The 26,547-nt window shown below is 36.9% G+C and overlaps 1 protein-coding gene across 1 annotated transcript in view; it reads left to right on the top strand.

The window, feature by feature from the left end:
* The window catches only part of LOC117434442 (polypeptide N-acetylgalactosaminyltransferase 18-like), a 90,920-nt gene that overhangs the window by 36,345 nt on the left and 28,028 nt on the right, over positions 1-26,547 (top strand). Inside the window, exons 2-6 of the mRNA XM_034056988.3 lie at positions 9,105-9,297; positions 11,966-12,132; positions 21,432-21,615; positions 22,799-22,996; positions 24,105-24,219. Coding sequence (XP_033912879.1) covers positions 9,105-9,297; positions 11,966-12,132; positions 21,432-21,615; positions 22,799-22,996; positions 24,105-24,219 — 857 coding nt within the window. The remainder of the gene's footprint in view (positions 1-9,104; positions 9,298-11,965; positions 12,133-21,431; positions 21,616-22,798; positions 22,997-24,104; positions 24,220-26,547) is intronic.

Below are 26,547 nucleotides of genomic sequence, written 5' to 3'. Positions count from 1 at the left end.
TTAAATGGAGGAGACATCTCTTTTCTTGTTCTTGAGGTTAATAGTTTTGATACCCTACTGTGTACTATGTACTGTGTATGACAAACTTAAACATTGTTTGGGTAGGTTAAGTCCCATTTTTAGTACATGTAAAAAAAAAACTAAAAAAAAACTTTATGGTATGTATATTTTTCCCAACATTTTCCAGATTAGGACTGACAAACATGTGAGTTAGTGTGAGGCATTTGTTGTACAGCAGCGCACAATTCGATTACTCAAGGCAGATACCTTCATTCTTGTGAATACTCTTTTAACACAGTGACACTATCATCTGGAGGAGGCTTAAAGAGATAAGGAGACGGGGTCTGCTTTCTAAATGCCCTTGGAACAGGTTTGCTAAAAGTTTCAGAACAAAGAGAGCGAACCATTAAGCTAATGAAAACAGTGCAGCTTATATTCCATCATTTATTGGATTCGGTTTTACCTTCAAGAACCCACTAGTGTTTTAATTAAATGAGAAATTGAGAGGTGGGTGTACAGGTGGAGACCGATGCTTTTTCACTTATTAAAATTCATGCCTCAAGTGCCTTCCCAATACAGTTCTAGTACCATTATTAAAAAGAAAAAAAACAAAAAAACATGCATGTTAATCTATTTTCCGTCTGACTGGTATTTTTTTTTGATGTTTTTTTTTAGATGTACGAGTGAAATAATAAAAGGATGAATAAAAATGATTTGTATTTTAATAATAACAGTGGTTAGATTACATTTCAATTAAACCATTTCAAATGTAGAAATATAATGAGAAAGGCTTGGAATCACCGCTTTAGATAATATTGAAGTACAGAAGAGCCGTGTGAAGTGGTAAACCAACTGGTATATATAGTGTGTGTCTCTTAAAGTAATCCTCAGAGCTAGCTCTTTGAGCTTCTGTGTGAAATGACTTACAGTCTGCAAGAATAGTTCGGCTAAGGATTAGCAGTAATCAATAGCCATGAACATAACCTACAACAGTCTATATAAAATGGAGCTGGATGGATTACATTAATCCCCCTATTCACAGGTGACCAAGCAGAAGTGTAGCCTGTGTCCATCAGAAGGTGTTTGCCATGAAGATGTGCTTGGCAGTGTGATGGACGTTAGCGTAAACAAGGGTACTGCAGGGCTTATCAGAGCATTAATAAGCATTGAAAAGCAGAAAATCTCCAGTGTTGCATTGTTGGTTGGAAATTAAATGTGTGGGTTTTGAGACAGAAACAGTACTAAAATATCTACAGAATGTCCATAGTTACATGCAATGTACCTGCACGAGGAAGCACAGCACCTATTTCTTGTGTATTCTTTTCAATATCTATTGTTTCCTTTCATAAGTGGAGGCACCATATACTGTGCTATTGGTTTCCAGTGTTGTACCAGGTTCCCATTCAAAGATGGGTGAACCAGGGCTGCCACCTAGAAGAATGTTGTACAGTAGCCACTTAAACACAGAAAAGGTCAAACTGAATTTATTATAAGTAAGAAACATGTTTTTAAAGCCCTGAAAATCTCGGATATAAACAATTCACAATTGTGCAACATCTGCTTTTCATGTTTCAAGTGGTGTCTGCTGATAGGATCCTCGCTGAGCTAAAGTTGTGGTCTATGCTTTCTGTGTAGACTTCTGTTATTATTTTTCAGTCTGTAGAAAATGAGTCAAGAATATTTATTTTGTTTAGAGAAGTTTAATTTAGGCTTGTCTCCATTAGTACCATCCTAAAAGATTTTGTTAGGTTGGTTGCCATAGTTATGGCTACAAAAGCAAGACCTTCGAGTATAATTTGTTGCTTAATGAGAGAGAGCAAGAGAGAGAGAGCTTCTGGGAAATGAGATGATTTCCTTATTATACGTTAAAAAAAAAAAAAAGATTGTGCTGCTGTTTTACCTGCATTTTTAAAATCCACAAACATACACGTAGATATTGTTACTTTTACCCTTGTTGAGCCCACAACTGAAAAGTAATAATCTCTACCTGATTTTAGCCACAAACCTGTAAGTAGAAATGTGTGCTCAAAATGGAAAATTCTGTCCAATATCGGTGTTACATGGCATAAAATGTAAGACACAAATAGCAAATGGAGGATATAGAACTAGAACTGGCTCACTCATCACTGTCAGCTGACAGTGCAGCGAAGCAATCAAAAAGGAAAACAAAATGATAGGGTATATAGCAGAACGTGTAGTGTCAAATTGAAGGAGGTTATGACGAGAAAGTATACTGCACTGGTTAGACCGCACTAGAGTATTGTGTCCTATTACGGTCACCACAGTACCAAAAGGGCATTATAGCCCTGGAGGAAATCTAACAAAGAGCAACCAGACTAATCCCAGGCTTAAAGGAATGAGCTGTGAAGATAGACTGAAAGAACTGAATCTATTTGGCCTGGAACAAAGAAGAATTAGGGGGGGCAGGACTGAAGTATTTAAAATGTTAAAATGAGTTGTCATACAGTAGTTAACCCTGAGCAATACTTTAAGCACAGTATAGAAACCAGGACCAGAGGACACCATTGGAAATCAAGTGGAGATAGACATGGAATGGGATGTGTTGTTGTGGCAACATCATTTGGATCCTTTAAGACACAACTTGCCAACATTTAGAGATCAGTCAGCTACTAGGAATCGGATGAAATTAGTTGGGCTGAATTTATGTATTTTTAGTTTTTAACCCTGTGGGCTCACTTAATGTGTACAGAAAATATACCAAAAATGTTTTCACCTGAACCTGCTAAGGACGAAACACAATCTGTTGTACAACATGCTGCTCATCTGAGTGTGGTTTCTGGAATGGAAATTGGGTTGGGTTAATGTTGAAATGGTTACTTTAAACACAAATACATTCTGAGTACTACCATGTTGTTGTGCACACAGAAACAAGCATTGTATAATTAAGAGCCCTCCCCTCATTTGATACCTATAATGCATAAGGGATTGTAGGTGAATAAAACACTTATGTGCACTAATAAGGTTATAAGCCCTTGCAAGAGATGGGGTTATCTCTTTAAAGCAGGATGTGCTTAAACCATCAGCTCTCCCCGATGGCTCACCCAGACTCTTGTGATCAGAGAGTGTGCTATTTCAGTAGGGTTTATTCCATCTTTATCCCTTAATAATAGCTCTCTATCAAGAATTACAATCTTTTTTTTTTTTTCAGAATAGATGTTTTTAAAGCTAGAATTTCTTATTTATTTTACCCAGGAGCTATCACAAAGAATGCAGGATATTGCATTTCTTAAACGTGGATAGACAAAATAATCGAAATCTCCACACATGGATTTCATCATTGACGTAAGTAATAGAGTGTATGAAATCTGTCAGTTGTGCCTGAAGCAATTTCACTACCTACAACATTGTCATATAACAGCTCCATCCCATGAAACCCCAGAAAAGGGCAGGATTCAAGCTACTTTTCTAGTTTGTATTTAAGTAAGATTTTACTACTTGTAAGGTCCAGCAGAAATTATGGTAATTACTATGGTAATTTTTATAAAATCTCTCAGGCAGTGTAGCTACTGGATTAATGTTTTGGTGTTTAGTTTCAGGAAGTGCAAACACCATCAAATATATATGTCATTCACACTGCCATGATTACAGGGTTCGTAGACACCCACTGACAGCAAGCTCCAAGCACAGCTGATGCGAATGCCGAACAATATTATAAACCCAGCTGCAGGCCTTTTTTTAATATGGCCTAAAGGCATTTGGAAGGTTCTTTAGAAACCCCTTGTATTTTTCCTGATTAGATATAAAACGATTCGAAGAAATTCCCTGCAGGCATTAATGTATGTACTGTATATACAATACACATTGCTCAAGCTAAAAAAAAAAATACCAGCAATGTTCTTTTTCAATTTGCCAGCTGCATCTTCAAACTGCATATACTTTTAAAGCCACTTCCACACAAACCCTATTTGCTAATGTTTTGAAAGCAGGGAGTCTGCTGCTAATGGCTTCACCCTCAATCCCTTAATTGCGTTGAATCCTATTCAGGACCAGCTTGGACGTCCTCAAATGCACAAAATGCTTTTTCAAACAAAATAGAACCTTGGCAACACACTGAGCTCTACAAGTTACCTTGGTTACAGAGTCTTCAGAACACCACCCCATGACCCCCAAAGAACAGCAGAGCTGACTGCTGTGGAATCGGCTAAATGATGGCTGATGAATCAGTAGTGCATAAAGTTAAAGAATAAACCCTTAAGCAGGGTTGCTGAGAGTTTAGGTCTTTTAATTTGCCGTCTGGATTTACCATTCCATCATCAGGTTACAAGGCGCTGCTGCAATGACCAGGAAATGGGAACTGTTTCAATAGAGAGCTGCAGGTCTCTATTGAAAATGAATCTTTACATTCCAATAGTAATAAAGGGGGCATTGGCTTGAGAAGAAAAAGAGATACACTTAGTTATGTGTTTCAGGGTGGAAGCACAGAGCAAATACCAACTGATCATCTAGAAAAGAAATATCTAGCTTGTGTGTGTGCTGGAGCCATGCAAATAACTCTGCAAACTGTTCAGCGTTTGTTAGGAGTGAGAATTTGTAATTAATTACATTTAGGGGTAGAGATTAGGTTAGTTGTAGACATTAGGTTTAGGTTTAGGTGTAGGGGGTAGATTTAGGGGTTAGTAGGCTAGATCTCAATCAAATCGGCTGAATATGTGCACAACAATAAAAAAACAAAACAATTAAAAAACAAAAATAAGCAAACCTTGCTGAGAATGCAAATGAAAGTGTACTTTATATTTAATACTGAAAACAGCTGGGTCTATTATAAAGGTCCAATAGGCTCCTGCAGTCAAACAGCCTGCGTTCCATTCCAAGGGGTAAACATTGATTTTGGAGAGGAAACACAGCAGGCAAAGATAAAGTTATTCTAAAGAACCGTGACAGAAAACAATCATTATTCTCAAACACAAAGCAGTCTACAGTGAATGGTAACCTTTTACTATTTCAGAAGCTCATTGTGTGTCTAAAACAGGGTCATTTTGAAATGGCAATAATGATTCAAAGTGGTATTTCCAATAAAAATGTTTTTTGTAAATTCATTGAAACTATTATGTAAAACAAATTTTCAGATGTTAAACTCAATCTTCATTCATAAATCATTTCCTGCTGTACAGCTTTTGCACTGTTGTAGACCTTTGTCATAAAGTGCAATATCACAATTATTATTCTTTTGATCTTTCCATCAAATACTCTTTTTTCAAACAAATATGCACATGATTTGTTAATTATTTAAGTGTAATATGTTGATGACTTACTAAAACTAAACGTACTTAAAAGAATACTATAGTACTTATACCTGACAAACATTTAGACCTTTTAAAACAAGAAAGGCATTTATAAAGACTTCTGGTCAAACTTTGTTCACTTTTATTACTAAGTTTCTTTTGTAGTGCTACTGAACATAAATAAGAAAGGCAGAACTGTCATGCCAAAGGGAAATTACCTTTCTTTTCGTATGTCAGAACCTCTGAATATATGGGCATTGGTAGATTCCAGTCAATTAGATGTGTGTACTCTTTGGTGCACTACTCAATGATGGCTTTGTGTTTCTCTCAATGAATGAAATGCATTAATGATTGGGTAGGAGTTAAGATCTGAAAGGGATTAATAGTTTATGGCCACTGATTTCCTTGTTTTTGATTTTCCAAAGCAAGGCTAATAACAGTATGTATGATTCACACATTCATGATAGGGTTCATGGAAGGGAGAGACTATGTTTTATTTCTAAAATGTTGAAAACTCTCCGTCACCTCTTTTATAAACAAACTTCAAAGTATCAGAGTCATTTTAAGTGGTGCTTCATCAATGGAGTAAATGTTAACCATGAAACATAGAAATGTCACTGGTATTTGTCTTTTAAGAACTAGATATTTCACCAGCTTGACTGAACTGCTTTACAGTGCAGTGCTTTGAATATCTGGTGAATAAAATACCTTGTTTGTGTTTTATTTGCCAGTGATAAAAGGATAGAATTTGAGAAACCCAGAGAGATTTCAAGTTATGGTTGGCTGGGCTACAAAGGATTAATTACCTACTGGTTTTACGACTGTTTTTTTCAGAGCAACTAGTTGACTCTGCATCCGTGCTTTATGGTGATATTAAAAGGAAAGCATTTATCTTTACTTACTCACAGACAGACTCCTTTAAAATTGGGTACGCATAGGCAAGCTTCTCTCACTATTATTATTATTATTATTATTATTATTTATTTCTTAGCAGACGCCCTTATCCAGGGCGACTTACAATCGTAAGCAAATACATTTCAAGTGTTACAATACAAGTAATACAATAAGAGCAAGAAATACAATAATTTTTGTTCAAGTGTGACAAACCACAATTCAATAATACAGCAGATAATAGTGATAGTTACATCAGGATATGATTAAATAGCGATAGTTACATCAGGATATGATTAAATACAAAATACTACAGGTTAAACACTTGGCAGATTACAGTATTCTGAAGTACAGGATTAAATGCAGTAAAATAGGGGGCAGATAAGAGCAAAATAAAGCACATTTAAATGAAGGGTGATAGTGTCCCAGGATACAAACAGAGGAGTTCTACAGGTGCTGTTTGAAGAGGTGAGTCTTAAGGAGGTGCCAGCAGGGGAGCGTAGCGGAGGTAGAGCCAGTCTTCTAGTGCAGGCGGAGCGGAGAGGTCGAGTGGGGGTGTAGGGAGAGATGAGGGTCTGGAGGTAGCTGGGTGCAGTCTGGTCAAGGCACCTGTAGGCTAGTACAAGAGTCTTGAACTGGATGCGAGCAGTGATCGGGAGCCAGTGGAGCGAGCGGAGTAGTGGAGTAGCGTGGGTGAAGCGAGGCAGAGAGAACACCAGGCGGGCAGCAGAGTTCTGGATGAGCTGGAGCGGACGGGTGGCGGACGTAGGGAGGCCAGCCAGGAGGGAGTTGCAGTAGTCTAGACAGGAGAGTACCAGGGCCTGGACCAGGAGCTGGGTAGCATGAGAGCTGGGAAGCAGCCTAGGTGTTTTCTTAAGAACCTCAAATGAATTGAAAACAGTGTGCTGCTATAAGTAGAATATGGATAGGATAGCACTAGCAAGGTAGTGATTTACTGTGGGCTCTGCTACAGTTTTTCCATTGCAAAAAAATATACTTACGTTTTCACTCTGTTTTTGCTCATCCAGAAACATTTTAGATGGGTAAAATTTATTTAAACTTCGGGATAATGAGATCTAATTTTCTGTCTTCACAGACTGCCATTTGTTTAATGTGGTCGATAATTAAGTTGGGTGCTAGTATTTTTTTCCTGGCTACTTTCATTCTTTGGAACAGACTCATGAATTTAACATTAACTAAAAATACTTTAAGCCATAATGTCGTCATATTAACTTAGACATGACAAAACCATATACATTATCTAGAATACTACATTTTACAGAACTTGTGAGGGCAGTAATACTGGAATGTTACTGCTATAATATTTATCTAACTTTTACAACCCTGATCCTACGCTTTGGAATAAGCCTATTCTTCATTTTCTGTAGTATATTCTGAGACCTCCCTATAGCTGACAGCTAACAAGCTGTTCGTTGTTTCAAGGTTTTGACCCGCACTTACCCAGTCTGAGCACTAAGATAAATGACGTCCAAATCTGCTGAGCTATAAAGCACTGGGACTCTAGTTTCAGATCCTATCAGTACTGGAAGGTCAGCTATTGATGTACAGCTAAAGTTCAAGGCATGGTTTGTTTTTATCATCAGAAATCTGTGGGCCTTTATTTCCTTTCATGAAATTGTCAGACCATGTAAACACCTATGAGATTCTAGACCTCGTTTCCAATGGGGGGACCTCTTTGTCTGGCAGGGGCGACGATCTTTTTGCAAACAAGAACCTTATATACATAACATGTACAATAAAAAAACACTTTCCTGTTCAGTGTACTGTAACAATATATATTTTAGAAAGACAAGTGTTAGTCTGTGATGATTGTGTTTACTGTACATGCCTACTATTTACTATTTGGTGTTGGTCAATGTCACTGTCTTGAGATACAAGGTGAGGCACATTTAAAAGGTACAGCACATCAGCGCACATGAGATATTATACAAGCCGGTCAATGCAGTATTGTCATTCTGTTTATACGAATTCAGCCTTAGCCGGTAGAGACGAAGTGGAGCAATTGATAAATTTAAATCAGAACCAGAATCAATTTAAATTCAATTTAACACGGTATGTAACCCTATTACTTACCGTATCTTTAAGTAAACTAGGCTTCTTTCCATGAAGTTGATCATACTATCTTCAAAGAGTTATTAGATTAATTTTGCAGCATCATGATGGCTCTGTTGTGACACTGTTCTTCTGTCGTACGGCAAATACAATTTGCAGTATGATTAACCAAAAAAAAAAAGGCTTTCCACAGAGGATGCCAGATACGGATATATTTTCATAAAAAATCCATAAAACATGTGTTAGAATCGTTTCAGGTTGTATGCTGTTCTTTTAAAGATCTCATTCTTATATTTATAAAGTGCCTGATTTAATTTTGCGTCATAAAAAGGACTTTTTATAAGGAACTCTGCCTTTCATTCTGCTTTGCATCATAACGCCAGTGACAGCAATAGTTAGATATGCTGAATTGAACATTATTGTTTAGATACAGTACGTGTCACTAGTATTAACAGAGATAAGGCAATTGATCAAGTTGACCTTCCCCGGAGAGAGCGCTCAGGCTGATACATCGATGGTCCACGATCCTGGAGGTGTTAAAGGCTTCTCTGTCTGCGTTTGCCTCTTAGGCTTAGAACATACATGACTATAGTTTATGCTTGTTATCTACTAATTATCAATAGAAACTAGTTATTCAGTTGTTGCTCCATTCTAGTGCAACCAACCGCTAACTACTCTCTTTCACAAGGTTACTGTGGTTAATTGCTTACCATATTTTACTTTCCCGTACATTTCCGCACATGCCTTATCTTTCCCAGTTATTTTAAAGTTACCTTAGCAACTCTACTGATGCCAAAGTCACTTTCAGCAAACTGGTTCCTAACACATTTTCTTTCCTATGGCATTTCCATTCCACGTCCTTTAAAATGAAGTTTTTATTGTGTTTATGCTATTTAGAAGCGCCTCAGAAGATTGACGAGAATGCTGCGGAATCCTTCTCCGATTCCTCATTGTTCGCTCACTGGGGACAAGATCTGAGCCCGGAGAACCGGAGAACTGCACTCAAGAAATTCCAATACTACGGTTACAATGCCTACCTGAGTGATCGCCTTTCACTGGACAGAAGCATACCTGACCTCAGGCCTGATGGGTAACTGATACTTTGAATTATTCTCCCTCTTGCTAATGTGCGAATATAGGGCCCAACTACATTAAGGTAAAATACGTCATGCACTTAATGCACAAATATAAACCCATGCAAACATGTCTGAACATAATCAATTGGAAACTGTCAATAAGCTTATATTTATCGGATTACAGTAAATCATTTATAGTATTCATCTTTAATAGATAAACATATATGTAATGCTGCCAACAATACTATGACAAGGCAACCCTTGGGATACTCTGTAAGTTGCATTTCAGTGACTAGTGCAACTTAAACATTATTTCATTTTCCAAATGTGTATATGCTGCATTAACGTGCTGTATATAAAACTGCTGTAAATCACATCAAAATGTTGACTGACAGATATGGGCCCTAGTCGCAAATCTTGAACTCAATGGTTATTTAAAGAGCGCTTTCATGAATAAAATTAAGTTTGGTATTCATGAAACTGAAAATGTTGATAAAAATGTCCAGTTTCATGAATAGAACTCGGATTGTAGGTCTGTTCTGAAGGTCAACCTATCATTTAGAAATCTGAGAAATCAAATGTTATTGATAGCATTATGCATACAGGTTTTTTTCTGCTTTTTGTTTTACTTTGGTTTGATTTGGGATTCTTTTTATGCTTATTTTTTTTGGGCAATACTTCACTTTAATTGTGGCAAATGCTTGCTACAACAATTTCTATAAAAAATCGATTAACAGTTTTATCACAACTTGTCAACATATGAGATGGAAGCTTCAAAGTCTTAGAAACATACTGGCCTGCACTACAGGCAATAGGAGAACTATTTCCTTAAATCAGCTTAAATCATTCCTACCTTTCAAGTTTTGTAAAGGTGTAAAAGTCTCAGCAAAGTGGCCCATACATTGCAAGTCTGTATATATATTTTTTAATTGGTTACCATGAGGATGCTGCTGCCACTGTCGTATCAAGGTAAAGGTTGCTTGGTTTGTTTTAGACCCTCACTGTTCTATTAATTGGTGATTCTTCTCCACTAGAAAGCTTACAGTAATTGACTTGTCAAGGTTACCACGAGTGATTTGCACAACACAACCTGACATTTATAACATTTGCTCTGTTTACTGTTGTTGCAATTTCTTTTTAAACACAAACAACAATATTTATTATGTGCATATATCCTGGATCATTAAACCGCCGAGGGATTCCTCCAGAAGCAATTTCAGCGTCCAGAAGCAATTTCAGCATCCAGCACGGAAATGTCTTCTTAGAACGTTATATTGCTGCCTGTTTCTATGCATTTGCATTGTTGCTTTACCTGTTTCAGCACAGCAGTTTTTTTCTTAAATGATAGCAAACAAAATTGCTTCAGGAGCAATCTATGTACTTACAGTTCTGTAAAACTGGATGCTTTGCAAAAAAAAAAAATATATGTATATATTGTATAACAATAACATAATCCTTCTTTTTTTCTCTTGCCAATTTAGTGGGTTTTTTTGTGCCCAACATGAAAAGAGAATCCCCACAGCACCATTGCTTAGTAATTACAGTACAGCAAAGGTCAGAAATGCTGCAGCACAAGAGTTGTTGTACAGCTTGATGTCAGATCTGTCCGCTGTTGTCTCTATTAGATACTCAGTATTTATTTCACCTTAAAATAGAACAATGGCACCTTCGGTAGGTTTCCTGTTACTGTGGCAACAATTGTTGTTTAGGGCCAGTAATCAAATACTTTTAAGCACATATGCCCTGTTGAGGTCATTTTATTCCAGCTGCAAAGTAAATAACACTGTTATCATTTGAAGACAGAACTCTCCTTGGGCCATTAAAGCTGAAATGTCAGATATTACCTGAAAGAATCAGATTTTGTGTGACATTATAAAGGAACAGACTGTCGCTGGGGCAAGAACAGAAGCGTTTTAGGCTATTACATGCGTAATACTTAAGTCTTTAATAGTGTTTTACTTTTAGATCAACACTTAATATGGCATATCTAAAATGGAAGGTGCAACAGTAACTGTCCGTGTTTTAATCGTTAAGTCAGGTAAGCCAGTCTAGGTGATGAATGCAAGTAAAAGTTGTAAGGAGAACTTTGATATGAAAATTATACAAAACTCCTACTGTTTGGATGTGCTATATAAAAAAAGAGATGTTTCTGTACATCAGGGTTCATGGCAAGCACAAGGCTTTCAAAATGAGTTCATGTCAAGTACTTCCATGTCTTGATTGCTCATTATATGACAAGTGAAATTTCTCTGCCATTCACTTTCATAGGGATTCCAAATCTTACTGTCTTGCGAAAACAAAATGTTTGGAGAAACTGTCGTCATATAGAATCAGTCGACAACATACTGCAGCGACAGCAGCCTGTTGCAAAGCCAAATGGCTGATTCGGTTGAAAACCGAGACCTTAAAACGGAGGAAGACCAAAGCACTTGTCAAATAATGACTATAACTAGAGGACAGAGTGAACAGTGTAACTGGAGACACACAGTCTCCCACGCCAGTATAAAACCCTCGACTGTTATCTCCTTGTACACTCAATAAAGCGGTGTAGAATACTACACATTTACAAACAAATATTTTTTTTATTTAGTCGTTAATTTTCCGGACCAATGAAGCAGTACTGGAACTAAGCATTAGAAAGGTAGGCGCTTTTACAATTGTTTTTTTGTTGTTGTTTTTCAGATGCAAAAACATCTCCCACCCAACAAACCTCCCTCAAGTCAGTATAGTGTTCATATTTGTAAATGAAGCTCTGTCCGTTATCCTGAGATCCATCCATTCAGCCATAGAAAGAACCCCTGCTCATCTGCTGAAGGAGATTGTTCTGGTGGATGACAACAGCAATGATGGTAAGTGCTTATTTTGTGCAATATTGCTGAGAGAAGCAGTCGAAAGATATTGTAAATGTGCAAATTGATTTGATACGTTAGATATTTCTGGGATGGTAATTGCATGGTGCACATTAGCATATTGTCGGGTTCTTGCTAAAGCCTTGGTTTTCACTCTTGCAAGGCTAATTATATATATATATATATATATATATATATATATATATATATATATATATATATATATATATATATATATATATATATATATATATTAAAATAATAACACACATTTTGCTCAGTACAAATGTAAGAATTAACCCATTCCAGTGATGGAGTTAGATGTAGGAGAAAACAAAAAGTAAATTAGCTGGGAAGGAATACTCTTTAAAAAGAGGCAATGTTGGCAAAGAAAATGGCTTGCAAACAGTGGTAATTCATCCTGGGTTTCATGGTTAGTTCTGCCAATTGCGACTGTGAATCTTCTTGTGGGGTGCCATCATTTGGCCGGGGTTACACATTTCATTTCTGTTCTTCGACAAGCGCCAGTGGGGTTTTAATAACCTTCTTGCAAATTGGACATCTGGTTACTGACACCTCCGACATCACAAGTTCCTGCTGCTGCTGAGTTGATTGTAGATGGAGCTGAGCCAGTATTGTCTGGAGTTCAGGGCCACAAGTGACTGCTCTCCCTAATGAGTTAGATCCTGATATTGAATCCTTGTGCACTCATGTTTTCATTAAAATCACTAACCTCTAGCAAATATTACTGTCCCAATGCTGGCTGGACACTAGTGCCTACAGGTACTATACAAATATCTGTATTATAATATAATAATATTTTATAATATATAATAATACATCAAAGTAAGAATGATTAATGGTAAAGTATCATTTTTTAATAGTTGTGAAGCCCGATCCCCAGATGCTAAAGGCATCGCCCACTACAAAGCACAAAGAAATATGGCCAAACCAATTCTTGACATGTAGAATCTTGCCTCTTTACTGTAATTTCATGATATAGTTTCTTACTGATTTTTCAGCTTCATCCTTGTCTTTGTACTTACCCCCTCACCCCACGTTCTGTAGCTAGGGAGACGCCAGCAGTAGAACACCTCCAAAACACCTGCATGCTTTTAACTCTACCTCTACCTCTTGGAACAGTAAACCTTCATTACCTGCACAGGTGCTCCCATGTAAGTCCATTTACTGTATTGTCTGTGGTGAGGCGGATTTGCAGTTTTGTTAAGAAAAAAATAAGTATTACATTACATAAAGATGATCACCTCTCTTTAAATAGCTCTTTAATAAAAAATGAAGGAACTAATAATTGCCTCATTCCATCCTTCATTGCAGCATGAAGCCTCCTGTGGCATGCCTGGAAAGTAATTATGTCATTAGCCTCTTGGGCATGGTAGGATAAAAAAAAAAAAAAAGATACTGGCTTTTCAAGCCAATCAGTCAAAGGGGATCAGCTATAAGCTTGTTACCAATTTACCTACAGAAAAAACAGCTGAGGAGTCCTAATATATTTTCAGCACAACATCTCTCAGCAAACTAAACAGAAGCCAAAGCCAGGCACGATTTTAATGCCATACCATTGTCCATCTGCAAACCTTGAAATTTGGGGTCCTTGAATTCATGCTGCAGATGTCAGACATCGTTTGTATGGAAATTAAGGCAAACCTACTTATCTAGTTCAGTCTGACTGAATGTCGTGCCGTGTCGTCCACCAGGGTCATTCAGATAGCCCGCACCTGAATGGCTACACACTCACACACCTGAATGACTGGAGGAAGTCCAGTGCAATTACATTTCTGGAGTAACTCATTATTTAGTACAAAGAGCAACTCCTCGGCAAGCATCAGTGGGGATGTTAATACAAGACAGATTCAGGACATTGATAGATTCTTAGTTCGGTCAACTAAGGCTCTGTATTGCAGTTTCCCAACACAGCTATACTCTTTAGCCAACACAATCTCTGCATGTATAACAACATGCTGTTGAATTCCAAGTTAGAAAGCAGCTGGAATTTCACATTTGTTAAAACTGCAAGAAGGGATGGAGTAATATGTAATGTATGCATGTATGGGGACTGCAACGATGCACCAGGTCACTGTATGATGGGTACCCTGGTATGCAGGACACAATACAATCTGCAGTGTACCTGCATGATGTGTAAAAAGATCTAATGAATATTACTGAAGGACTATTTTGTTAAAAGTTAAAACCTAATTGAGACACGTATTCGTACCAACTACAGTACAATTAACATTTGTACTGTTCTCATTCAATCACCTTTTGGTTGATTGCAGGTAGCTTTTAGCGAACAATATTTAGTGCATTCTCTACTGGAGATGGAAGGGAAAGAAGTCAAAATGTCCATATGGAAAATATGTCCAGATATTGTCAACTAATATCATTTGTTTTCCAATGCAATAGGCTGTAGTTCAATGTTTGATACGATACGCAGAATGCGACGGGATTTCAGGACAAAAATGTAATGTTTGCTTTTACTGGGATGTTATTCATCTAGTTCATATTCATATTCCAGATTTGCCCTAAATATCTTGTTTTCTCTACCTCATTATGTCCAAAAACCCATCACAGATTTTCTTGCTTTCAGATTTGACTAAGCATGGTGTGTTGCTGAAGACCTCAATTAATCCTTTGATCAAACGTGCCTTTCCTTCTTCACAAGTTAGACAAGGTTTTTCTTTTGCATGCCCTGCCTAGTCAGTCGTATTACAGTAATGAAAGATGACGCTTACTTGACAAATCTGATTGCAACTTGCTTTTCCCCAGATGATTTATGACCCAGGATGAAGGAATAAAAATATCAAAACAATGGTGATTATTTTGAGCTGTTTTGAGTAGCATATCCATGGCTTGAGTGTGGACTGGAAGTGTTGGAAATTGTACTTATTCAACAGTATGTGTGGGTAGGAGAGTGAAGTTTCGCAGTGTAAGAAGACTGTACACGACTGCTGAGTCCTGCGGGGGAGAAACTTCATAGGGCCAGTTTATATCTCCATGGGGTGTTCTGCCTCATTACGTCTTCATTAATATGAAAGGGGAGTAAGGTGTCAGTTGCATGAATCTAAGAGGAGTGCATCGCAGTACAAAAACGTGCTTTTGGTACTGAAATCCCTTGTGAAGAGGTTGTACCTCAGATCTCATTTGTAATTAAAACAAGCTTTTCAATTTTTAACTAAGTAATCCCACATTAAAACCTGCCACATTTAATTTAAATTAAAACTTTTTTTTTTTTTTTTTTCCACCTGCGTGTGTATTTGAAGTCAGTCTCTGCACGGATACATTATTTAAAGATAGTTAACTGCAATCTTTCTTCATTTGCTAATAAAGATATCAAACGGGTTTGCTGGGTTAGTTTCAATTTGTTTTGCAAAAAAAAAAAAATAGCTACTACAGTTAAATGCATTACATATCTGTGCATAATTGAACATCTTATGTATGGCAGAACTACTGTATGCAAAGCAGGGACAACCACGTGGCATGTCACTGCAAAGCCCTAGTCAAAAACCCTAACAGGTTGGTTCTTCTATACAGTTTCCAAGACTCCAAATCTTCGCAAATAAAACATAATAAGTTGGAAATACCTCCCCCCCCCCCCTGTTTTTAACCACAGCTGACAGAATGATCTAGTGTTCTTTATAAAGAATATTGGAACCTGATGGAATGGTCTAGTGTTCTTTTTAAAGCATATTGAAACCTGAAGGAATGTGCAGCTCTATACAGTATTATTGACAATACCCTAAAGGTTTTGGAATTTTCAAAATATATGCATTTACTTCTTTACCATACTGTTCTGCTTTGCCAGACTTGCCTAAACTTTACCATGCTGTTACTTTTCTTTACTATTCTTTGGCTTGCTTTTAACGGGGAAGACTTTGACAAGGGTATCTGTGAAAGAAAGAGGTTATGCTTTATTAGCCCATATTTCCAAATAAAGTGAACATTCTTTATATAAAAAGCAGAGTATTCGACACATTACATGGGTTTTAAATTGGCAAATTATTCCAACTTAATTATTGAGATCTAGTGATAGATTAATAGGAATCGGTGAACTCCTGTATCGCTTTATGCAAAGAATATCAAAACACATTACAGTGTTGAAGAGCTTTATTACCACAAGTCCATTATGTTACAGAGGGTCCATAGAGCAAAGTAATTAAGAAAAGATTTGTAAAAGGCTAAGTCGTTGATTTCGTGAATAAATTACACATAGGAATATTTTAGCTGCTGTTGGCGATGCAGAAATCTTATAGAATTGTGTTGTCAACTCTCCCCAGAAGTAAGGGTTGTTTTTTATGTATGTCATGCAAATGTCCCAGAGAAATGTTAGTCAGTTGTTAAAACATAGCTTCGTAGCTAGAATGAATTGTCAGAAAATCTTCTCTCTAGCTGAGGTTTTATGTACTATGGATTGGACAAATAGCCCAGATGGTGGCACATTGCCAATAATCATTGACTTAAGACGAGTTGATCTTAAGCATGTAATTTATCAATGTGTGACAGTGATGTTAAGCTAATGCTAGTGATGTAAATAGATTGTAAGTAAAGTGTGGAGTGAATTGGCGATATTATGTTCTATTGTATTTGTTTTGTTTTGAGTCTGAGTGCACAGCTTTTTGCCAAGAACAAGTCTTGGGAATTATTATCCCAAATTGTAAAAAAAAAAAAAAAAACCTTCGTAGACAAAAAAAACCCTTCAGTTTCCATAGTACCTGAAGAATTTTCATTGCCCTTCACTCAGAAAGCCTTCTGTGTAAATTCCCTCTTAATCCCTACTACTGACTTATTTATAATGCAATGAATGGACAGTGTCCATTGATGGTACCCAGTTGGAACAAAGCTGCCAAGCATGCCTGGAGGTAATGGCTTATCAAATTAGCATCACAATACAACCACATCATCAAAAATGCTGGGTCTTCAAATTTCTGTCAAACAAATGACAAGCTTTGTAAATTAGATTAATCTCTGAGTTTTGGGCTATTGACAGCAATACCATAATGTCTATTCCCTATGATAAACATTCCAGCAGGCTTTAGTTTCAGTTGCAAACAGCTGAAACTGTGTTTGGAGAATGTAAACAATCCAGTTTGCTTTACTGTCTGTTAAAAGACACAAAAAATTATGACCATGTCAGTGACAGCAGTAATAATATTATATATAGACAGATACAGATAGTTGGCTAGCTGCGGTAATCATATTATAGGTAGCTGGATCACAGGTTTTCCACAGTCTGATTTACTTTGCCATTGAATGGGCAATACAAAGGAGCATTAATCATTGTTACAGCAAAGTGTCAATGGGATAGTTGCCTTCCACAGCCAACTCAAAGTTTTGTGATAACCCGCTTGAAAACAGCCTGATTTTTGATCTTTGCCGACTTAACAAGGATACAATCTAACACCTGAATTAAGCACACAGTGCAGGCTACAATGAGTCAGAATTGAAATATTTAAGAGATGACAGACAGTAGCAAGAAACTGCAGGAAGACGGAATTTGAAAAACCCTTGGATCATGAATGTCTTACTTTAGGGCAGTGGGATTAAGAGGATGTTTTTTTTTTTTTTCTTCTAGCAAAAGATGAGGGGACTGTTATACTATATAGTGGTATTCAATATGTTTCCAAAGTACCCTTGAATTCTTTCAGAGCCTAGTAATTGAATAAGTAAGTGGCACAATCATACTGTTTCATTGGAAACCAAAGTTGTTTTAATGAAAGAAGACTGTTCGGATATCAATACACCCCTATAATCTGTTCTCACAAATGCATTGGCTGCAAAACAAAAAAAGAAAGCAAATGTCACTTTGGTATGTGCTCACCTATGGGGAATGTTATAACTCTTGATTGCTGTTGTTGTAGTAGTAATCTTGTCTTGTTTCTGTAGGATAAAATGTGATCTTTCTCTTTGCTGAATGTTGGCATTAAATTGCCACATGGACAGCATAAAAAGATGGCAGCAAAAAAACCTTTGGGCAAAATGTTCCAATGTATCTCGATAAGATGTGGAACTGAATTAACCGCTATAAAGCCCACGCACTGTATGTGATGGTATGCATCTTCAATGTAGATGAAGCCCTAGCCTCTCTTTCCTTCTTTATTTCTTCATATTTTCTCAATCTTTTTGCAGTGGTTGGTCTTGGTGAAGGGTTGATGGACCAGTGCTCCTGTAAAGTATCAAGCACTGCTTGGATTCAAGTAAACCCCCTTTCTGTAAATTTAGAAAATCACGTTTTTCAGGCTAAATACCATATTAATGATCTATTTACTCCCCCAGTGTATTAACTAGCACATAATGCTGTGTTGATCATTTATATAAATATTACATATTTTAATCCAAACTGCTAATGAACGCAAATAAAATAATAGTCTAATAGACTGTTATTACCGCTAGTATTAATTGTAAGTAAACAGACACTAAAGCTGTGTCTCCCTATTTGAAATTCAAACAGACGATGATTATCTGGAGACTGCCAATAGTTGCCAACTAGAACACACATTCTTTGGTTTCTGACGTAGCTGTCGCATTCATTTTTTTTTTTTTTTTTTTGCAATCAATGCAATAGCCTTGACATGCAATCAAACTGACTTAAGCACTTGATATAATCAGTGGTTTCATATAGTTTTATCTTACAACCCACGAAATCAATCAAAACTGCTGGATGTACCCAACATGTCTTTTTGGTTGAGACAAACTTGTCGAAACAAGATGTTAAGCCCCTTTAAAATGACGGTGTACAGCCAATGAATATAGCTGTGTCAAGTACTGTAATATCCAGTTTTTTTTCTGAGGAAGTTTAAAATGATAGTATTATTTTACGCCCCACACATATGCTTCCACCTATCCTGATGCTTTTGTATAATGTATATTTGCAGTGTACTCCACCAACATTGCAATCCTTCAGTGTATAGTTTGTATGTGATAATATATGCTGGGTAAAACTGCAGTTCACTAGGAATAAATGTCTTGGTACTCATACAATCTGGTATACGTTATTCAAAACAGCATTGATTGCTTGTTGAATGGGAACAAACAGAAGCAGGGGAGAGGAAAGTCATCATCTATTTTCTGCTGAGCAGATGTCAAGTGGTTTAACGTCAATAAGAATTGAAAAAAAATGTCAGAGATTTTTTTTTTTTTTTGTTCATTTTCTGTTTTAATGCTGGCACTTTCACAGGCATGACCATGACATAACATAAAAAATGAACAACAGGCTGCACAATTTGTCCCAGTGCATACTTTGCCTGGCATGTGAACCCCCAAACGTGAAGCAAATGGAATTTAATCATTTTATCCCCTGTAAATTATCCATATAAACTGTGGGGAATGTTTGAAGAGGGGGGTGTTCAAAAATATTTTTCAGTGCTAAAAACACAAATGCAAAATATTTGGATTGATGTCCTGCCAATACACTGTGCAGTTCTTTTTCAGCCTGCAGACTGTATGCATAGTTATAAGTATAGCCTGTGTTAACCAATGTACCATGAATGATAATGTTAAAGCAGAAAAATAAATGGTAAAAATAGTCTTTCAGCTGTACTGAATAACCCTTTAATTTAACACTAACTAGCTATTTAAGTTATTCCAAAACACAATTTATTACTAATTAACCCCTTTATATGCAAGGATAAAAAAACTCACTAAGGTCAGTGTTACATTTTTTAAGCGCTGCCATTGTAGCTGAGAAAAATAGTCAGAATGCTGAAAAGCTGTGATATACCATGTTCTGTACAACCCATACAGCAAGTATCTACTTTTAGACATAATTTACATATTACACCCACCAGATGTGTGTGGTGCCTTACCGTTTTTGAGTAGGACATTCACAATGTTTGTACGAGTCAATTATCCATTATTCATGAGCAGGGGGTTAGAACACACAGCTCTATAATCAGCGTTACTCACACAGCCACAAGCAGTTCAGAGTCAGTTGCTGGGGTCCCTTCCATTAGCTTTGATGCATGTCGTCAATGAGCTGGAGGCCATGTAATAGAATAGCATTTAATTTAGCTGGCACAAATGCACACGTGAAGAACAGTTTTCATGTTCGTATGGTTTTATAACAATTACTAACTAATTTTGCTTCATAAAGTCGAATTAATGAAAAATGTTACCATAACATATTGAATTACACACCGCTTTGTAGTTTTCCATATAAACGATAAAACTGACAAATTAAAAAATGTGTCATTTCAAAATCTAACATGAAATACTGTACTACTGTTATGGCCTACGGTTTGCGATATAATTTTGTGGTTAGTTTCTTGATTACATGATGTTAAATAAAATATCTAAATTGTGTTCATATATATATATTTTTAAATGAGGTCATAAGCTTAAAATTCTAGCTGATGCAAAACTTTTTTTGTCCAAAGCTGTGTGTATTATTGTGCAACAACATCTACAAATGCTGTAAAGGTTTTTTGTTTTTTGGGGGATGTCCAAATTTACCTTCTTATCCCATCCTTGTGCTTGAAAGTCAAACAACCCTGAGCGCTCTTTTTTAAACTTCTCCAAACCCAGCACTACAGTAAACAAGACTGTTCCCTGGTTCCCTCACAAATGTGTCAGAAATATATTGCATGTCATTAGCTGAAAATAATGAGTCCGTGAATCCCCAGCCTTCAATTATACAACAGTAATAGTGTAAAGTTAACACGTGGCCTGTGGATGATTGACAGCGCAGGAGAAAAAACTGAGGACATCTTCTGTTATGTCTGTGTGCTTAGACAATCCAGCCCTGCCACTGTAAGCAATTATGTGCTCCTGCAGGGCTAAATGCTTTTATTTATATCTGTTCATTTGCAGCCATGCCCTGTAATGCCAAAGCTTTCCCAAATTACTCCAACACTTTAAGAAAGCAATGTGGCCTACTAATTAGAACAGACAGCTAAGAGCAAAGATGCTCTTTCGAATGCTGAATGGGTGACACACTTCCATTGTTACCCGGGGACGTCTCCTGAAATCTTTTTTGCATTTTGCCCTGCTGCAAAACAAGTCACTCGCCAGTATCTGCACTCCATAGATTCCATCTTGATAAGTAACGACCTTTTAAAACACATCTTCTTTTAACCTTTTTTTTATCCGAGATGCACCTGCAGGTGTAGTTGGTGTTACATCTTCTTTTGACGGGAGCAGGATCTTTCTTATATTTCTAACCCAATTGTATCATCCCAGTTGGTCTAAGCGCCTCAAGAATCACATTTGTTATTATTATTATGAGTTATTGTGAGCTTATGTAAGCCTATGTTTACTGATATGATCGTTGATTCTTTTTTCCTTTGCAGAGGATCTGAAGGAGAAGTTGAGTGATTCAGTGGAGGAGATGAACGGCCGTCAGCCCGGGTTTATTAAGATGGTCCGGCACGACAAGCAGGAAGGGCTAATCCGCTCGCGGGTGAGTGGCTGGAGAGCTGCCACAGCCCCTGTCGTCGCCCTCTTTGATGCCCATGTGGAGTTCAACGTTGGGTGGTAATTATGGATCCTCCTTTTCTTGTACCCTTTCAACACTGCATCTCCCCCACATGGAAACCCAATATATGGTCACAGAACAGGTTGTCTGATCAGAATTTGTATACACAGCCACCTGTCTAAAGAAGCCACATGTGGTCCTTATTGTAACAGTTAATTAAAAAAATTACAGTTGATGTATCTACACTGATTTTAAAATCAACGTTAAGGGAAGTACTGTGTTTTACCTCCTGTTTGCGTCAGACTTGGACTGTGTTGGATTGCATGTAATGATGTCGTCTAAATTAAAACTCAAAGCAGAGACTTGTAATGCTGTGCTTGTCTTTCTTTTGTTACATGGGGGGGGAAAAAAAACGAGTTACTAGAGCTGAATTTATGCCCTGGGGGGAAACACAGCTTGGCAGTCCCATTAGACGCTATTTTTTAACAGTAATCTAAATCAGTTGATTCTGTCTGGTGATTCATGTGAGAGGAAGCAATACTAGCAGGATTTTAGACTGTGCCACAGATTTATAAAATGTTGGTGATCGATGATCACTGTCTCTCATTTCTGGGTCATATTGGCAGAAGTAAATGACTGAACTTGGTTGCTAATAACTGAAAAACAATCAAATCATTAAAACTGTACAGGTGTCTGTCCGTTTCAATGTGGAGATCTCCCTTCAATAAGACTATATCTCATTCCCCTTTTATCATAGAAGATGGATCTTACATATCTTTATCTACAGTATATCTATTACAATTGATCCTGGGGAGGTTTAATGCCTGGTACATCTTGCACAGTGTTCTAGTGTTCAGCGATTAATCAGTGGTTGGGTCGTAGGGTCTTGGGATGTTTCTCAGAGCAATAAAGCATTGTACAAGTTGACCGTTATTTAAAGGAGGTTGGCTGTGTAGTAAAGTACAAGAAACGTATGGCATAGAATGTGATAAAGCATAGGCAAACTCGGTAAACCACAGATACATGTATAGCATGATATGGTAAAATATTACAAAAAAAAACATGGTAATGGTAATACCTGGTATAAGCCTAGGCAAAGCATGGCAAACTTGAAAACTTTGTAACCTTTGATAAACAGAAATAACCCATGTGGCACTGGGTTCCACTGTATCTGTTTTTATTGGTTTGTGTAGCACTCTTGGGATTTTAGATGAACACAAGCCCCTATACTCTTTTTCATAGGGCTGAGCCCATTCTCCTGAGAATCAAAGAGGACCGGACTCGCATCATCTCTCCTTCATTTGATAACATAAAATATGATAACTTTGAGATTGAGGAGTATCCTTTGTCAGCACAAGGGTTTGACTGGGAGCTCTGGTGTCGATATCTTAACCCCCCAAAGTCCTGGTGGAACCTGGGAAATTCTACTGCACCAATAAGGTAACATTGTTTTGTAAATTACTACTATTTGTTCAAGGGATCTTTTGTGGTGGCAAGAACACCCACTCACAATTACTTTTAATTAATGCATACCTTCAGTTACACAAAGTTCAATAGAATATGCTATTGAAAAAGAAAAAAAGACTAGAAAAAAATCAGTGTTCTTTAAACACTGTTTTTTATCAACGTTTAAATTCGAGAATGTTCATAAATTAAGAATGCATTGTGGAATTTGCTTTTGGTGGATTTAACAGGTTTATTTCTGTGACTAACATTTACAGTATAATGTCTTTAAGATGTCTAACTATTATACATTCTAAAGTACACACAGTCTGTTTACTTTTTCCTAAAATAAAAACCTTAAAATGGAGGGAGAAATCTCTTATATTTGTGATATAATACTCTCAGAATTGGTATAATAAAAACACCTACATGTTTTTTAGATTTCATTGCATAGAAATTTGCACCCAGTTTCTGCATCAATTTACTTGATGGCTGTGTCTAATATGTAATGATATGAAATGACATAGTACTCAGAAACCGACAAAGATGAAAAGGTTAAACATCTCTTTATAAAAACTAACAGAAATATTTGAATGCTATTACAATGAGATTAATTCTTATGTCAATGTGGATCATCATTTTGTATTGTATTTTAATAATTCAATAGTTTTCTTTTTTTGTTTAGATATGTATACTTCTAGAGTCTGCTCATTAAATAAAGTTGTATGGTTTATTGACCATCTCTTTAATCTATTAGCCCTCCATATGTTATGTTAAAAGTAACCCTGCAATTAAAAATAACTTGTCCAAACTAATGTTGTTTATTGTTTATGCACCAAAGCTGAATTATAAAAACTTAGACTGATCAATATTTATATTTAAGAATACTTTTTTCATTGTATTCACAAACGAAAGAATCCCTTCCATACACTACATTTATACACACGATACTCCAGTGACACAGTGGCTTTCCAATTCAGCTAGACAGCCAATCTGCAAATGACATTTAAATGTCAGATGATAGTACACATATAAAAGAAGGTTTAATAATCATAGAGGTATGTTTTATTTAGTTTTTACCTTCTGTCTAATGCTCTTCTTTCAGAAGCCCTGCACTAATTGGCTGTTTTGTGGCAGACAGACAGTATTTTGAAGAGATTGGTTTACTTGATGAAGGAATGGAGATCTATGGTGGAGAAAATGTGGAGCTTGGCATCAGGGTAAGAAATAATTCATTTTGTTTTCTATCATTTATTGAATAGACCCGATTTTAACACATGAAAAAAGACAGTGAAGTGTATAAGGTGTTGGTACAGTTCTTTGAATGTGGAATATGCCATTCCTGGACAAGGGTGCTCAGTTTATACCTGTATTGTGGCATAAGACAGTTGAATTTATTGTCAACCCCTATATCGACCAGTGGTAACTCTTGGTATTTGCCTTCTATAGAGCTCTGGTGATGCAAACTATGTTTCCGTGAAATACTTTTGATACTACCCTACAGAGCTTTCAGATTCTGTATATTATCTGTCATCTCATTTTATATATTATTGACTTTGTTTCAATTCTAGATTTCCTCATTGAACGTCCTTATGTGGTTCATCTTCGTTTATTAGGAGTCACTTATTCAATTGCAAGCTGTTAGAATTGTAGAGAAAAAAACATCCCCCGAATGACCCCAATATAAGAACATGTGCCTGCGGAGGCCTCATTTCTCCTAGTCCCATAGGCATTCTTCAAGGGGCTGGCATATCTTTAATGAAGCATGTAACAGAAGGTAATGCAGTGAGATAAAACCTTACAAGGATTAGCCTACCATCGCGCTGGAATACCAACTTGTATCGTTTTTGCATGTGCAAATGGAGATAACTCAGTAGAGTTTACATATAATAGTGCTAGTCTAGCATATCCTTATCTATCGGTCAGAATAGGGGGCTCCAGAAGGGAATGCAATTAAACCAAGTAGCTGCCTGTTACTTTTATCCAAATGACTGTAATTTGTATTACAGGTTTTCAGCATCTAATTATTCTGCAGATCTCACCATCTAATTATTCTGCAGATCTCACCCACTTTTATTTGTCAGAACAATTTTAAAATAAAGTGCTTTTGTTAGTTAGAATGAGTTATCTATATATTGTTATAAAAACTTTGATTCTGTAATACCAGGTTACTTGACTTAATATCAATTGTACATTACACAGAATTATAAATGTAACTAATCGTTCAACTTGTAACGATCTCTGCATGTCACAATGGCTGTAGGGAAGTATTGTGTGGGTTTATTGATCATGTTATTTTATTTATTTATTTTTTTAAACTGCGCATTTGAAATCTTTTGTCTTTTTCTGTTTTGCCTACCCACTCAAACCACAATGTAGGCTTAAGCAGGTGCAGAATACTTACTTCTTTGAGAAGAGGAGTTGCAGTTCCAATTCACAGCTGTATGTACAGTGTAGCAGCTGGAAAACAATCATCTTTTATTATTTGTTTATTTAGCAGACGCCTTTATCCAAGGCGACTTACAGAGACTAGGGTGTGTGAACTATGCATCAGCTGCAGAGTCACTTACAATTACGTCTCACCCGAAAGACGGAGCACAAGGAGGTTAAGTGACTTGCTCAGGGTCACACAATGAGTCAGTGGCTGAGCTGGGATTTGAACCGGGGACCTCCTGGTTACAAGCCCTTTTCTTTAACCACTGGACCACACAGCCTAAACACTGTCAATCATGTCACTATAGGAAGCAAGGGCGGCACTGATTTGACATGGCAGCAAGGGATGTATTATCCACAATGAGGTCATCACCCCCCGTGAATCAATAATTTGTACAGTCAGACAAAATCTGCCAAATCTGCTGTCTTGCATAGCAAATTAACCCTGTAATGTCCATTTCTGTATCACATATGATACAATGCTTAGCCACCCATCAATATGATTATTTTTTGAATCCAGCTTCACATATGAAGTACATTATGTGTTGCCGGACAGGGAGGAAAAAAATATGGTATAAGAAACTGAATCTAATTACAGGGCTTTACAGGCTAAATCCATCATATGAAGGACAGACCATGTTCACATTGTGCTGCATATATCAGGGTTCTTCTTGTCATATAACTTTTGTCAGTTGATTTCACACAAGGCAGCAGTTATGGCAAAACATACACAATGTATCTCTTTGATTGCCTTGAGAAGGAGGTATGGAAATAAGTTCTCTTTTTACACCCAGTGCTGTTTTGGTTGCCTAGCAAAAAAAAAACCTGCTTAATATGTTTTCCGCAGTTGTCCTGTTAATACAGTCACTCATGAGTAATACTGACATGTAGCTGACTGTGATTAATACTCAGCTGCTCCCTACACAGTGAATATGTCATTTTGAAAACGTTTTCACTAAGCCCATAACTATCAAGTATTCCAGGTTTTAAACATGTTCCAGCTGATGAGCCTGAAACCTGTATCTAGGTGAATTCCTGCTCCACAAATGGCCTTCTGATCTTAGCATTGCTTCCCAATACTGTGTAAACACAGTCAAAATGTTTGACAGCGTGTG

The sequence above is a fragment of the Acipenser ruthenus genome, chromosome 28, assembly GCF_902713425.1.
Source record: "Acipenser ruthenus chromosome 28, fAciRut3.2 maternal haplotype, whole genome shotgun sequence".
Classification (NCBI taxonomy): Eukaryota; Metazoa; Chordata; class Actinopteri; order Acipenseriformes; family Acipenseridae; genus Acipenser; species Acipenser ruthenus.
Note: the sequence above shows the minus strand (reverse complement) of the source record. Positions and strands in the feature narration are given on the sequence as shown.